The 16,429-nt window shown below is 34.8% G+C and overlaps 1 protein-coding gene across 2 annotated transcripts in view; it reads right to left on the bottom strand.

The window, feature by feature from the left end:
* The window catches only part of pax7b (paired box 7b), an 80,618-nt gene that overhangs the window by 35,685 nt on the left and 28,504 nt on the right, over window positions 1–16,429 (bottom strand). For both annotated transcript variants that reach the window (XM_056449066.1, XM_056449067.1), the window contains exons 6-7: window positions 2,069–2,234; window positions 1,758–1,954 (exon numbers count right to left, since the gene is read on the bottom strand). In XM_056449066.1, coding sequence (XP_056305041.1) covers window positions 1,758–1,954; window positions 2,069–2,234 — 363 coding nt within the window. The remainder of the gene's footprint in view (window positions 1–1,757; window positions 1,955–2,068; window positions 2,235–16,429) is intronic.

Raw genomic sequence — 16,429 nt, 5'->3', positions numbered from 1 at the left:
TTTTCTAAATCTGTGAATAGATATTTTGTCCATATTCTATTTATTCTATATTTGGATTACACACTGTATGCATTTGGAAGAGAGGTTGGGATTTATTTTAATGTACCTATGAGTACCTGAAATAATAACAAAAAACTTGGCAAGTTGAATCAGATCTAAATATGAGCTTATGAATTAGAATCACATCAAACTGAGATCTAAAATGTTCTTTGGGCTTGTGTTAATTTTAGTGTTTGGCACAACACAAATACTTTGAAGCAGTTCGTCAGTACTTTGGTCAGAGTTGGAAAGGTTTCCTCTACATGGAGAGCAAAATGAGTTTGCAAAAGGAATTATTCAAAAGAATAAATTAGTAGCAAACCAGACCCCTAAGAATTTTCAAGCATATAATCTTATAAATAATGTTCAGTTTCTATAATTTCACTTAATTCGTCCTTAATGTATTATTGGGAGTTATGGGTATTATTTGCAACACTTTATGAAATTTGCTAACAATTTCTAAGTGAAATCTTTATACACTTGACACAGAATTTGGTCAATTTGAACAAGCCCAACTATTATGTTAAAAGTTTGATTAAAAAAACAACCCAGTGGTTGGGTTTGTCATTATTTTCAAACAACCCAACATTTCATGGAGTGTAGAAAATCTTTTAAAAGGTGGAAGTAAAATAAATATCTGACAATAAATATCCATGAATATTTATACATTAAACCAATACTCTTATTTTTTTATCCAAGATAGCAGGCAGCATTGCTATATTACATCGATAAGAACAGTCTTCATACACAAAAGCAGTCAGACAGAAGCAAAAATGTCTGAATAAGTTCTAGAAAACAAATACAAAATACTGTATGCCTTAATAGGACAGTTCACCACAAATGAAACTGTCCTGTTAGTTGACTCGCCATCCAAAATGTACTATTACTGATTCCTATGCATTTCCAAGGAAATAATCTTAAATAATGTTAGTAAAGTTTCTATAATTTCACTTAATTCGTCCTTAATGTATTATCAGGAGTTACAGGTATTCATTTTGTTTTGCCTGTACCCAAAGCCCTGGTAGCCATTGAAATTTTAATGTAATTAATGAATTACCAAGGAACACAAACGGAAGAAAAACATCACCTAAATCTGGCACACCCAAAGGGTAAGGAAATTAACAGCAGATTTCCATTTTGTGAACCATCTCTTTAAATTTATTTCACACCATTACAACAGCATAATACACTTTCCTCAATCACATTGAGGAGCCTCAAAGATGAACCCAAGCCACGCAAGACAATCCTTTTTGCCCCATTCCACTTAATTAAACCATCCTGACTTGCTTAAACGTCTGTTAACTCTTGAAAATGAGACCCTTCCAGACAATTAAACACACAGATCCATTACTTTGGCGAGATTATGCAGTGCTTTGAGGGATTTATTCTCTTCAGGGTATCCTGTATTGTCTGAAACTAATTTTCCTCAGAATCAAACAATTAAATCTCTATTTTAATTAAAAGTGGGTAAAACAAAGGAATATTAATTAGAAAACACTATCTTATGAACACTTCATAAGCACAGGGGAAGACGATTTCTCCAAAACACATCTGCTCAGTACACACGAGAGGCATCTAATCACCAAACTTACACACCGGCGCACAAAGAATATGCCATTTTATCTTTAGCAAGGTCTCGTAATTCCACTTGAAAGACTCCTTGACATGCGGCTATAGAGAAGAGTATTTAAACACTGTGGCCAGTGACCCTTACTGACCTGCGGAGAGAGTCCATTGCTCACAGGGTTCATGTGATTGCTGGACGCTGATTGGCTCATGAAGGTGTCAGTGTAGCTGGAGAAACTGTGCCGATTGGACGAGAGGCCGTAGGCGGAGCTACTGTCGCTCGAGAGCCCGCCTTGATGCATGGTGGAGGGGGGCAAAGGCTGAGGTCGGTGCACAGTGCCACTGACGTCTGGAAGAACAGTTAGATGTATTTGAAATCCACTTGCAAATGCATCATGGGTGCTTCCAAGCTATTGCTATTACTGTTTTGTGGTTTAAGTCAGAAAAACATTGTATGGCTCACCTTGTGGTAATGTTGTTGTAGGATAGCTGGACTCTGGAAGCTGGTATGTTGGTAGAGTGGGCATGCCGGTGGGTGGGAATCCTCCAGGTAACAGATGGTTAAATGCTGCTAGTTGATTTGCTCCAGCTTGTTTGCGCCACCTGGCTCGGCGATTGCTGAACCAAACCTGAAATTTAAGAAAAACTATTAATCATATGAAATATTCATAAGTGCATAAAAACTCGAGCTGATACAATGAGCTGATTATTATTTTAATGTCTGATAATCGATAAAATACCAAGATTATCAGTTAGTTTTACTTGATTACTGAAAGAGAAATCAACATTAAAACACTTTAAATGTTATGATAATAGTATTAATCTGTGTGCTAAACACTAATTTAAGTTTTAATGATGGATAAATATGTATTTTAAAATATGTGTTATTTAGGAACAGGTTGCTTTAAGTTTTACTTCAATTAATGCTTTGACTGCCCCTCTACCAAACGGTTGACCATATTTTTACTGTTTTAAATATTGACTGTTAAAGTCATTTACAGAATGATCATTTTAAATAGTCTCTTACACACACAGCATAGTTGGTTTACAAAAAAAAAAAGAAAAGAAAACATGTTAAATGAGAATCTGAAATATTTTATGTCATACTTTAAAAAAAGGTGATTTAGTATTCAAAAATGATTTATTTTGATTATGTTTTTTAAATAAATTGGTCTTACACTTCATATTTTCAGATTTTTCATAGTATATGTATTAATTCCGGTACTTTTACCGTAAACTGACATATCAACCATTTGGTAGAGGCTGATATTTTAGAAATTATGGGATGTGTTAAAAAATGCAATAAGTGAGTTAACTAGTGACATTACGAGTCCAAAAAATTTTCTTGATTGGGGTAGAGTTAAAATGAAAAAATTTCAGGCATACTGTATACTGTTGCTGATATTTTGTTTTTTATGTACACTAAAAACAGATTATTGAGTAGATTTTACAAGAACAGCTTAACACGCTTATAAAATAACTTGTAAAATACAAAATGTTACATTTAATTCAGTGCATTATTTGCCATTTATTTGTAATTGTTTGTAACATTAAAACTATATAGACATGTTAAAAACTTTTATTTGCTATAACCTCTCAAATTTACTAACAATTTCTGAGTGAAATCTTTACTATGATGTTAAACGTTTGATTTAATAAAAACAACAACCCAGTGGTTGGAATTGTCCATATTTTGAAAGTGTAGGACTCTAAATCTTTTTAAAGCTGGAAGTAAAATAAATATCTGAAAATAAATATCCATTAATGCTTATATATTAAACCAATATGGTACCATAATATAATATATTATAATATACCACTTATAAAGTTAAAGACTATAACAATTCAAATGACAAACAGAAAAAGAAAAGTAAATGTATATTTCTAATCTTCATTTTCATTTGACATTTCAGAAATATTTTAAATGAACAGAAAGCCTCTATCGAAAAAGAAAGAAAAAAAGAAAGAAAGAAAGAAAGAAAGAAAGGAAGAAAGAAAGAAAGAAAGAAAGAAAGAAAGAGACAGGAGAAACGCCTGTGCCACATTAAGACACATTTTGAAGTTTCATTCTAATGAGAGTCATTGAAAGGGGAGCTCGGCCAGTAACCTGCACCTCTCCGGGGCCGAGGCTCTGGCCCTGTGTATGCAAAAGACTGAATGACATTGATCTATGCCTCAGAGGGGCCATTCTTCACACTTTAATACACTGGCAGTGCAGTTAATCTACTGTTGTTTTTCAAATGGTCTCCGCCATTGTGAGTGGAAGTGAAAAAGGGGGACAATGGCCCTTCAATGAATCAGGCCACAAAGAGAGGGCGTCCCTTTTTAAACAGCTCCTCAAGAATGACGCTTTCAGAGCGGGCATTGATCAAGGGGCTGGCATACACATACTGTATGAGTACACACTCTTTCTCTGCCTCGCGCTTTTATCCTCCCAGGCTGCCCTTCAGTCTTTACACAGAGTGACAAAGACAGATAAAGAGTCTGATTATTCCTCAGAAAATGGACAATTCATGTTGGAGCTAATAAGAGGGGACTATTGGCAGAGAAATGTTGTTGATAAATGCAGATATATATAGTACTTGTTAATAAAAGATCTAAATACATTTTTAAATATAGTACATTAAAAAAATCTCACCCATTTGAGAGCAACAAAAACATTCGTTTTAGGATTCCCTGAAAATATAAAAAATCTGCAAGACCCTGGAAACATCTATAAATCTAAATTTATTCCCATCTTATATTAATATTGTAGTTTATTATCAGGCAAAATGTAGTTCTATGAAATATGTGGTCTTAAATTTTGGGGAAATTGCATACAAAGTCCAATTTCCAAACAAAAAATCCAAACAAAAGTATAGGGGAGAGCGGGGCACAAAGTAACACTTTTTGGTTTTGGCCAAATAATGACCAAAGTAATGGGGTTAGACAAACCATATTTTTTACCAACAACACACAAGCCTCTCCTACAAATGAGCACTGAAAGTATGATCGCTGGAATTATGGTTTCTGTGCATTATTGCCAAAAGTGCCAGGAGTAAAAATGTTACTATTTACCCCACCTGTGGGGCACGTTGTGACAGACAGGGCGTTAGTTGTAACACATGCACACATGTAACAAAGGCAGATTTCACACAGTTAATTCAATTCCTGTTTACTTTAAATAGCAGCTATATTTCCTCAGTTCTTAGCTCAATTTATTTTTTTATTCTACATAGCACAGTATGTTTAATTATTATCTATCTACTGGATAAACACATTTGGATTTATTTGCATTATTATCCATTAACATACAATGCATTTATTTGCATTATTAGCAATAAAATTATTTTTTTCTATTAAAAAACATATTTATATAAAAAATTCTCAGCATTGCACTCAAAATTCAACAATTATTTTGTCAGTTTAATTGGTGTCCAACAGTGTGTGGCTTAATTGTAACACCCTGATCACAGCAATATAAGATTTTACATTCTTACTTTCACAGATTAAATTAAATTATATAAATATATATATATATATATATATATATATATATATATATATATATATATATATATATATATATATATATATATCGACTATAATAAAAATACTTTTATGCTGTAAAAATGGTTTCTTCTGTGTTTCTCATCCAAATTTCGCCAAACTTTTTCAATAATTGGCAAGACGACGTCTGCTGACAAGGTGGTGAAAACCTTGGAAGCATGCCATGGTTAACGCTGAGCATATACCTTAAAACTCCGTGTTACATTTTACCCCGCATTACTTTGTGCCCTGTGCTCCCCTATAAGACTCCAAAAGCATCTGTACAAGTATAATTGTTTTTCATAAAATCATAAATTTGTGTTTCAGGTGATTAGTAGGCCATAAAGAGCTGTTTGATAATTGATGTTCAATAAAATATGCTTTTCCATTCAATAACATAAAATAGAGCTAAAATAAATAGTTTTTTTAAATAATAAAAAAAAATATATATGGGGTAAAATCAGCAAAATTAATGATATTCCCTGAAAAACTTCCTAACACAACTAAAGCATCTAGAAGTTTAATTGTTTGATTGTTGATGGTACTTTATAAAGTAAATATAAAAATATAATTACATTTATATAATAAATCAAATAAATGAAACAAAATAAAATTTTATAAACCTTCCCATACATGAAATTTATTGAAAAATGTCCTGTTTTGTTCCCAAAACCAAGGAAACACCTATAAGACTGTGGAAACACCTTTAAGACCAATATAATTACACTTATTAACACAGCAGGGGACTAATTACACACATAGTTAGCAATTTCCTTGAAAAAAATGTCAAGAAACACCCATCCTGCCAAAGTCAGGCATCCCAAATGTTCCTCGAGAGAGTTCTTTCCTCAATGATTGTCAATAAAAAAGGCTTTCATTCAAATACAAGTCAGCAGTCCTCAACCATCCCCCATTAGCCGTCCCACACTGCACCTTTAACAATGACCCTACCCATAAAACTACAAGTCCCGCTGACATGAGCCTCATCACTTCACATGTCTTAGGTCAGGATGGCTTCTGGTATTAGGGAGAACTGGAGAGCAGCACAAGGCATTATGAGGTGCATATCTCAGTGTTAGAGGCTGAAGAGCTTCAATGGATCTCCTAAGAGGCTTGCTGCGAACGCGCCATCCTGGAACCCGATGGCAAAGGCACCTTGAGCGGGGATTTTCTTTCTGCCATTCCTTCTAATTCCCCACTCTTCTCATTTCCCTGCTCAAACTGAGACACAAAGCACACTGCCCAACTGAGACGGCCGACTCATTTCATATTTCCCAAATAATTTCCTTAAAAGTGAACCGAGTCGCTCGGTTGAAACATTTAAGAGAGGAGATTTTGGAGCGTGTGGCAGAAGGAGCTGTTGTTTGATTGCATTCGGTTCAAGGGGAAATGGAAGTCGAAAAATTCAATTCAATATACTCTCAATCTCCGGGTGGAGCAGGAGAGACAAGAGGAAGGGAGGTAAATGGAAGACAAATCTGATTGTGGACTGTGTCACGATTTCACATTGCATTTCGGCCAGCATCTCACACTCTCGTCCAATATCAATCACCCGGGCCATCCCATCAGTTCCTCTCGCTTGCCTTTTTTTTCTTCCTCCATAGCCTCTATCTTGGGCAACCATGGTTATATGTCTTCCTAGAATTACCGTTTGCCATGTGAAGGGACGGTTGGCAAGCAGACAGGAGGATGAGGAGTAAAACCTGGAGAACGTGATTGAATTTCACAGCAAAAAAGAACATAACAGTGGCTGAGAGGCGTAAAAAGGGCTGACATTGATCTCGGTGGCTGCATGCAGGAGTTATGGGAATCTGGATGGCCAGTGGAACAGGATAGGTTTGGGTCAACGGTTGGTTGATGTCTGGCTGTTGGATGAATGTCTGTCAGGGTCTAGTGTCTTTGCATCTAAATCAGCCAGTTGAATCAATGTCAGGCTGTCTGTAAAAGTTGATTTTTCCCAAAAAGCAACATTAGCCAATTATGGTTGTAAGTTCGTTTGTTACTAACAGCTGTTTTTAGCAGAAATTAGCTGTTTCCCAAGACCATACTTCCAACAAATATGCTTAAACAGCATCACAAACTGTCGACTTGTGGTTAGAAGCATATTGACGTACTGAGATCACGCAATTGAACAAGATAAGCAAGCTAACACAAAACACATTCAAAGGGCCCTATCATACACCTAGCGCAATAAGGCGCAAGACATGTTTTGCGCGATTTGTTGCTATTTTCAGACTAGTGCAACCCTATTTTTCACATTTGCACCACATTGTTTAAATAGCAAATCCATTTGCACCACTTTGTGGACTCATGGGTGTTCTGGTCTAAAAAGGAGGTGTGTTAAGGCACATTGTTGGCATGTTGCTATTTTGAAGAACTGAAATGGACTGTGTCATTGACCAACTAAAAGCAGGTCTAAAGGCCAGCACAGAGCGGGTTAGTTATGTGCCTGCAGGTCCAAAACTCTTACACATTGCTTAATACACAGAGGATGTACAGCAATACACAAATATCTTCACATATCAAGGAAATGAAGGATTAGAATGTTACAAAAATGATTATTTTCTACATAAATATAAAAACCACTACCTCCAAGCAGCTTTTTTTAGATTATTCATGACAATTTGCATTTGTATAATGGTATTATTATTAGTAGTACTATTTATTGCTTCATTTAGTAACTGTTATTGTTCCTTTTGTATTTACTCTGACCTGTTTACCAAGTTACCTTTACATGCACACACGCGCGCACACACACACACAAACACACGCACCTGCCGGTACTTGATTGTATTGTTGTTGTTTTTTGTATTTTTGTTATTGTTTCATTTTCTTTGTATTTGCATCTCAAATTGTGTACCTTTTGTATATTCTAATAAAAAAAAAATTTAAAAGTAGTATTACTTATTATATGCATATTTATATTTGTTTTAATAAAAACAAGTTTATATTTGTCCACCTGTCGGGTTTTGGAGACGTTTGCATCACCATATGGAGCATAAGAACAGGACGTGTGTTTAGATATAACTATAATTTTTTGACCACACTTCGTTATTATTGTTCATTTATTCGTTTGCTGGAAATTAGAACTGAACTTAGAAATAGATTTTAAACAAATCTTTGCGCATAACAAATGAAATGAAATTTGTAGGATAATGGATGTCTTCAGTGGAATGAGTTTCCCCCTTTTCCTTATCCATAAAAGTAAAAGAGTAGAGTAAAAGTAAAATAAAGAGAAAGAGGCTGAATGGAGAAGTCTCTTTAACTGTTTTCTCGCCAGTGAAGCATTCAGTTTTTCCTCTAACAAAATCCGTCATGTAAATACGATGCATGTCATTTGACATCAGGACTTTAAATGGTGCATTCCATGTGACACAACATGTAAAAGTTGCATGGGCAATTGAGAAAAAAAAGTTCACAATGAAAAAGGACAACTTCAGAATTGCTACTTGAAAATGAACAATTGCTCAGTTGTCCATTCTATTGTTACAGTAGTTTTTGTAATCAGCATCGGAAAAAAAATCTGATTTGTATTTATTGACCTATAAATACACTTCATATTATTGGTTGAATGATAAGAAAAAAATCATTTCATAACAACATGAGCCACCAGAAATAAAAAAAAAAGCATCAATAGGCGCCAAAGGAAACAGCATGCAAAACTCAATAAAATGAGGCATCTCTCCAACAGAGACATCTGCAAAACTCAACTTTTACTACACCCAGATGCCTTTGTAAATTGTAGAGGTGCAAGTCATCCTCGTTTTATCTTTTATTGTCATTACTATACATATAAACACACATGTATGCATACACACAAACACAGAATTTCTGCAGTCACATGTTTACAGTACGTAATCTTAAATATCAATAAAGTGCCACTTTATGTTAGCCAGGAGCATAGAGTTATTGGTGCCAGATTTTGCACGGATCAATCACAATGCATGTGATGCGAGTCCACATCAGGAGGCTGACACTCGTGCCCTGGAAGTCTTGTTTCCAGATTAGATCAAAGGGTGGCAGATTAGAGAGGGGAAGTGGAGACATCTTTAAACCTGTTTGTGTGCAACACGTGGAGGGACTAACTCTCTTCACTCAATGTCTGACAATACTACCATTCAAAAGTTTGAGATCAACGTTTTTTTTTTCTCTTTTTGTTATTTCTTTAATAAGTGACTGATCTTCAGCAAGCATTCATTTACGGTTTCTGCAGGATTCACCGAGTCAAATCTAAGACTTTTTAAGATCTTTTTAAGACCATGAAGAATTAAAATTCAGACTTATATAGGACTAAACGCTAAGGATTTTTTTAATGGCCAAGCAGAAAAAATTTGTACTTGCTCCATAAAAAAAAAAAAAAGATTCCAAAAGGTTATTTCTTATATTTCATATTTCTTATATTTAAAACAATCTGTCAAAACAAGCAGAGCATAGCTGTCTACAAAAACTCTTTAAAAACTAAATGTATGCACAACAGACTGTTATAATATTAGTTATGAATAAAATGTGCCTAAAAGTTTTATTGAGATGTATTGTTTGTTGATTGGATGCGTGTTGGATCGATTGGGTAGCTTTACATTCATTCATTCATAGTCCTTCAGCTTAGGTCCTAATTTATCAGAGGTTACCACAGCTATTGAACCGCCAGCTATTCCAGCATGTGTTTTACACAGCGGATGCCCTTCCAGCTGCAACCCAGTACTGGGAAAGGTATAAACAAAGGAAAATTATAACCCGTTTAAATGATTTAAGACATACAAGACAATGTTTCAGTGAATTTAAGACTAAAATTGTGTTTGAAATGTAAGACATTTTAAAACTTTTTAAGACTCCGTGGATACCCTGTAATTGTAATTAAGGTAATGGTTATATATATATATATATATATATATATATATATATATTATATATATATATATATATATATATATATATATATATATATATATATATATATATATATATATATATATATATATATATATATATATATATATTGAGCAAAACCTTTTTACCTTTATTTTTACAGGACACATCCACATAAATGTCATTCGGTGTAACTATAATGTAGATATCAAAAAATCTGACCAGGCATATTAAGAACAAGAATCATTTGATAACCTTAAAAAAAGTACAGGGAAAGCAATTGTGAACTTAAATCTTTATATTTTTATTACTTGTTTTTATTGTCATTGCACATGCATTCAATGGAATTGTAAGTTACCAATCTATCCAGCAACTTATTATTTAAACAATTAATAAGGATTAATTATATAAAGCATATATTGCACAAAAAATATAGACAGAAAAAAAAAAAATAATAATAATTTAATACCTAGCTAAGTGAAATAATAAAGTGCCTAAATCTTGTATTAAAATGTTCTTATTGCATGTCAAGAATCAGTTCAGGATGCAATATGGTTATCTATAAAAGTAGTTTTTTTTTATCTAAAAAAGTAGTATGATCACCTGTTCTTTTATAGATTTAATTAGTGAAAGTTCAAAGAACGTTGTTTTAATGTTTAATTAATAAGTGTTACTTTGAATTATAAAGGAACTCATATTTCACTCATATTTTGACATTTTATATAGACAAAAGTTATTTAAAACATTTCAGTAAATGTAATTTAATATGCTTTCTATACACTGTAAAACCCAACAGTCAACTTTATCAAATGAAATGAGTGTAGTTAACTCAAAATTGACTGAAAGTTCATTCGACTCATTTGAAAAGAATTTTGAACTCAGTGTTGAAGGTTATGAGTTAAAGAAATACCTCATTACTTTAACTTAAATGGAGTAAGTTCACAGTACTCATATAGATTAGTTTTGAACTCAAATGGTTTGTAGCAATCGGTTTCCTGAAACGGTTTGAGTTGCTTTAACTTACTGGGTTTTACAGTACTTGTTTGGTTTGAGTTCTCTTCATTTATTGGGTTTTACTGTGCTCAAATTGCTTCATTTACCAAATGGAGTAAGTTCACAGTACTTATTAGGATTAGTTTTTGAACTTAAATGGTTTGTTGCAATCATTTTCCTCAAACGGTTTGAGTTACCTTAACTTTTTGGATTGTACAGTGTACATTTCAAAAAACCTTTGTAGATGTAATTTGATGCAGACACTAATTTCCAAAGAGTCACTGACTTATATTTTGCAATACAATTCTTATGTAATATTGCATAATATTCCATAAAATTTTCATACTATTTGTTTTTAAGTGCTGAACATAAAAGACTAACAAAAAATACAACAAAAGATCTTACCACCCCAACCTTGTAAATGAAGCAATTTGAGCACAGTAAAACCCAATAAATGAAGAGAACTCAAACCAAACAAGTACTGCATGTCAAACTTCAGTCATTCTATCTAGTTTAATTCATTGTTCGTAATATAAATCTAAAAGATACAGGCGTTATTAATTGTCATAATGTACTGTGCATGTCTACTGTATCTTCTCATATATCAGAGAGACAAACCACAAAACTGAAACATGAGCATATCACAAAGATTTCTTGTCTAACAGGGTTTGAAGTGACATAACTGCCACCGCCTATGAAATTTCCTGTAAATCTCTGTTAATTCCTCTCGTGTCTCCCTCTGGTCCAACAAAACCAGAACCAGACAGACTGACAGCGGTGCGGTGAGACCTGGAAGCACTTATCCCAGTGCTTAGTCAGAAAGGCATCACTTCCTCTGATTAGTCATAAAACAGTGGAAGCCTGAGTAAAGCGTCTGTGGTTAAGAATAACCGCAGTGACAGTGTTCAGTGAAGACAGATGATGACACTTCACCAAACGCATAAATTAACACCTTTGACATCATCACTGATCCATGTCTGACTACTTCTGTTCGGCAGCAGAAACTCTCCCTCCCTCTTTTCCCATCCCTCTCTCTCTCTCTCTCTCTCTGACATCTGGATACTGTGTCGGCACAGCTGCACTCAAGTGGGTTGACACTGAGGCCGCGGGGTCTGCCAAAAGCCAACAGGGTCAGACACCTTCCCCTGCACAAAAGCAATGATCCCAGAGCCCTGGCATCTCCATGTGAGCTATCCCGAGCCAGAGATCCTCAAACATCATCTGCTGGGCCTCTCAAGAACCAACTGCTGTGCTGTGACAGGGTTGAGAAAACAAAACATGAGCTGCTGGGCCAACAAATGAATGGAGGATGTGGTGGTTTCAGATGATCTTTGAATGATCTGGAGTTTCCATTTAGTATGGTGCTACAGAAGATTTGGATTTACACTATTGAGTAAAATTTCGATGATCCCCTACAGATAATATGACCTACACTTTGAAAACTTACATGATCAAGAAGTCGTGACAACATCTTTTTGTTAATCATTGCTAATTAGACAAACTTATTATGTTTTTTAACTAAATTATACAAAATTAATGTCAAAAACTGAATACTTGCTTCACAGACATAAGAAATACAGGGTGGGCCATTTATATGGATACACCTTAATAAAATGGGAATGGTTGGTGATATTAACGTCCTGTTTGTGACACATTAGTATATGTGAGGGGGCAAACTTTTCAAGATGAGTGGTGACCATGGTGGCCATTTTGAAGTCGGCCATCTTGGATCAAACTTTTGTTTTTTCAATATTGGGAATTTCTCAAGAAAAACAATGGTGAGCTTGGTTTTAATGTAACTTTATTCTTTCATGAACCCCCTCACATATACTAATGTGCCACAAACAGGACGTTAATATCACCAACCATTCCCATTTTATTTAGGTGTATCATTATAAATGGCCCACCCTGTATATCCAAATAAAGCTTGAAATATGTGCTTTTAAATGAACCAAGTGCACTTGATATCAAAAGTTTTCTGGCTTTGTAATCTATTTGAAACGAACATAAGGTACAGTCCGTCCTGTCAAACGCACATCACATGACAGCAATTACTGAAACGCCAACAAACTTGTAAACAAAGAGTCGCTGTCATTTCTGAAGGAGATTCACCATCAAGACCAAGTAGTGAATTACTTCAGTAGACCAGCACGATCATTATTTAGAGGATGATAATGTGTAGAATGGCCATAAATGAGGTTGGTGTCATTATTTTACTCCTTTCGAGTGCGCATGCGCATTAGCTTGGGCAACCTGAAAATATGCCGATTATGTTTAAGTCGAAGGTTTAGAAACTAAACTTATGAGACGGTTGTTGTTTAATTTTATTCGTGGTTCTAAATATGTAATGTAATAGTAATCTTGGCAAACAGTTTTGGAGAATTTGATGTTTCCCCATTCAGACAGATTGCCCAACAATACTGCCCGAGAGGTGTTTCATAGATGGCCACCGAGTGAAATGACTTGCCTTAAAGGGACTTTGATTAAAATCACCTTCGATTAATATCCCAGTCTTTATTTAACACAAAAAATTAAGGCATTACGGGAAAAAAAATGTATTATTACTTGCTTTGCATCTTCATGTCAGCTAAATGTTATTAGCAGAGTTGGTAGAAATCCATAAACAAGAGTACTATGACTAAATTAACCCTATAATACACGGCTTATGTGTGAGCAGAAAATCAAGTGAATGAAAAAAAATGTGAATGGAAATTATGATTTGGCTTGGAATCCATGTGTTTTGGTACAATGCAGCAAATTATGAATACTTTTATGTGGTGTACTCTCTCACAACACATACCATAATGATCAGATGGTGTTTATAGCTGTTTGAAAGCATTTGACATACAGTATACACTCACACCTTCCTTAAAAAACTATTTTATTCCTCTCTGAATTGATTTGTGAAATTACATGAGAACTTATATATTTTTAAGTGGTAGTAACTAATAAAGTATTTTAATAAAGTATTAGTATTAGTAGTCTGTTAAAGCAGTGTTAAACTAGGATGATATGTACTTGTAAAGTCGCTTATAGTCAGTAGAATGTCTAAAGGGGACCATTAAAATAATGTTATCAGATATTATTAAGGATCTTATAATGCTATAAAGTAGGGCTGCACAATATATCGTTTCAGCATCGATATCAATGTGCGGATCCACAATAGTCATATCGCAAGATATGCAATGTTGGGTCTGAATTAAAGTTGAACAGGAGCTTCAGAAATGTATTTAATTACTGTATTCATATGGAATTTATATGATTTATCCTGTTTCTAGTCCAAAAATCTACATTTCAAAGTGAAAACAAGATTTTTTTGCTCACCCCTGGCAGATAATTTTGCTTGTTTTAAGGGAAACTTAAAAAAACCTTTTAATTTTGACTCAATACTTCTGAAGTTGAAAACAAACAATTTTTTTGTTTACTTGATCTAAGAATTTTTTGATATTTGGACAAGAAATATGACAATGTAAGAAAAGTATTTTGTGCATTGTGATTATTCAATTTCTGTACCTGAATACTGTTAGACTCTCCAGAAAACTTTCAAAAAGTGCTAATCAAAATATCTTGTGAAACTATATTCATATCTCAGTTTTTAATCGCAGAAAAATAATCACAATATTAGAATTTTTAGAGAGTTAGTTGATATGCAGTTGCAACATTATCAGTCAACAGTATTTCTAAAGGGTACATCCAAATAAAGTGTTACTGACGAGTTTTAAAAATATAATTAAGGTCTGACAAACACAGGTCAGAAGTCACAATGTTTATTCACTTGTCTAATTAGCATCTATCACCATAAATGCACAAAAGGGCCAAATGTCCCTTGGGGCCCCCTTTCAGAGAGAGCCGAATCATTGACATTGCAGAAACATCAGCAGGATCTCTGACACTGCCAGCAAGAGAGCTTCTCTTTGCTAAAAAGCCTGCTATGAGGCCACTAGCTTTTTCCCTTTTCGTTTTGTCTGGGCGCAGAAATTTGTTTTGACTGATCTGAAAACTCGTAAATCCAAATGCTAAAGCAAAAAGGGGACTGCAGCTTTATTGAGTGGTCTAATCCTTTGGCAAACCAAAAGGTGGTGAAGCCAGTTTTGCCCCTAAAAAATGTCCAAGGAGGGAAAAGAGAAACAGCTGCATTTCAATTATGCAGTGATGTCATTTTTGAGACATTATTGTATGCATCAATAAGCAAACACTTAGACATTACAGTACATGCCAATTCGCTGTATTTGACTACATTAGGCCAACATGCAGAGTAGTAGTATACAGTACAGTGTAGTCCGCCACATCATAAAGGCCACCCCATTTTTTAGCTTCTGATTAATTAATGTAACTGTTGGAGAACTGTTCCCAAGAGAGTGTGTGGGATGCTCTCTGATATGCAGCAAATTTTACAAGGAGTGGTGGTGGGCTTGAAAGTGGTGGGAAGAAAAGATCCTAGCCAAAAGCTGAAGTGAGAAATCCAGCAGGAATGCACTCTCGGTCTTTTTATCCCCCTCCCTTTGCTCCCAACAGCTGCTGCCATAACTCTACTGTATTCTCATTGTTTCAGTGATCCACTTGCTTGACAAGCTGTCAGGACCAGCGGTGGGAGGAGCCAATGCTCTTCCATGCTAGTTTGATTTGCGGCAATAAGCACATTTTAAGTTCAGTCAAACTAGTTTCATGTGAACAATTGCATGGTTTAGATCATGTTAAAATTGAAACGTGAAACATGTAATATGTAGTTTCGGAACACAATCACATTCACTTTTTTCCATATAAAAATTTAGCAAAACCATATGTTTCACGTGTTACACGTATGATTTTGACATGCAATGCTCATGTGGTTTTCCAATAAGGGTACTTGTACTGTAAAGTCCATCCAGGATTTTGCAAGTCTAAGGGTGCTTTTACATCTGTGTTTCAGTTCATTTGGTCCAGACCAAAGGCAACAAATGATACATTATAACATTTTTCTGCCGTTTTAGTCCTTTTCACATACCACTGATTGCTTTATTCCGAACCAGTTGAGAAGAACCAGAATCCAGTCATGTGACAAAATCCACATCACTCATTGGCCAGATGTTATTGAACGTACTTCCTAAACTGCTTTTCCATTAGTCAGAATTAACATGGAGAAAAATGCCAATGAAACTCCCGCAAGTAAACAAACCAGCAGACTCAAAATGTCGCTTTTTACTATGGAGGGTCGACTGTGCTGGCAGATTGTATCCCTGGTCATAGTATCCTATATAGTTGGTTTACATCACTTTAGACAAACTTTACAACAACGAAGCGTGGCTGCGGCTGGAAAACAATGTTTTAATGCATTGCAAACGAAGGCGCATCACAAGTCACTTCAGGAGGAGGTGTGAATTAATTTAGCTAAACTATGACATGGTTATCTTCCGGAAATATTACCAACAATCCATCAGGTGTTTCTCGCTCTCTCTCT

This window comes from Danio aesculapii, chromosome 23 (assembly GCF_903798145.1).
Source record: "Danio aesculapii chromosome 23, fDanAes4.1, whole genome shotgun sequence".
Lineage (NCBI taxonomy): Eukaryota > Metazoa > Chordata > Actinopteri > Cypriniformes > Danionidae > Danio > Danio aesculapii.
The sequence above is the reverse complement of the archived record's forward strand: the minus strand, read 5'-3'. Positions and strand labels throughout refer to the sequence as shown.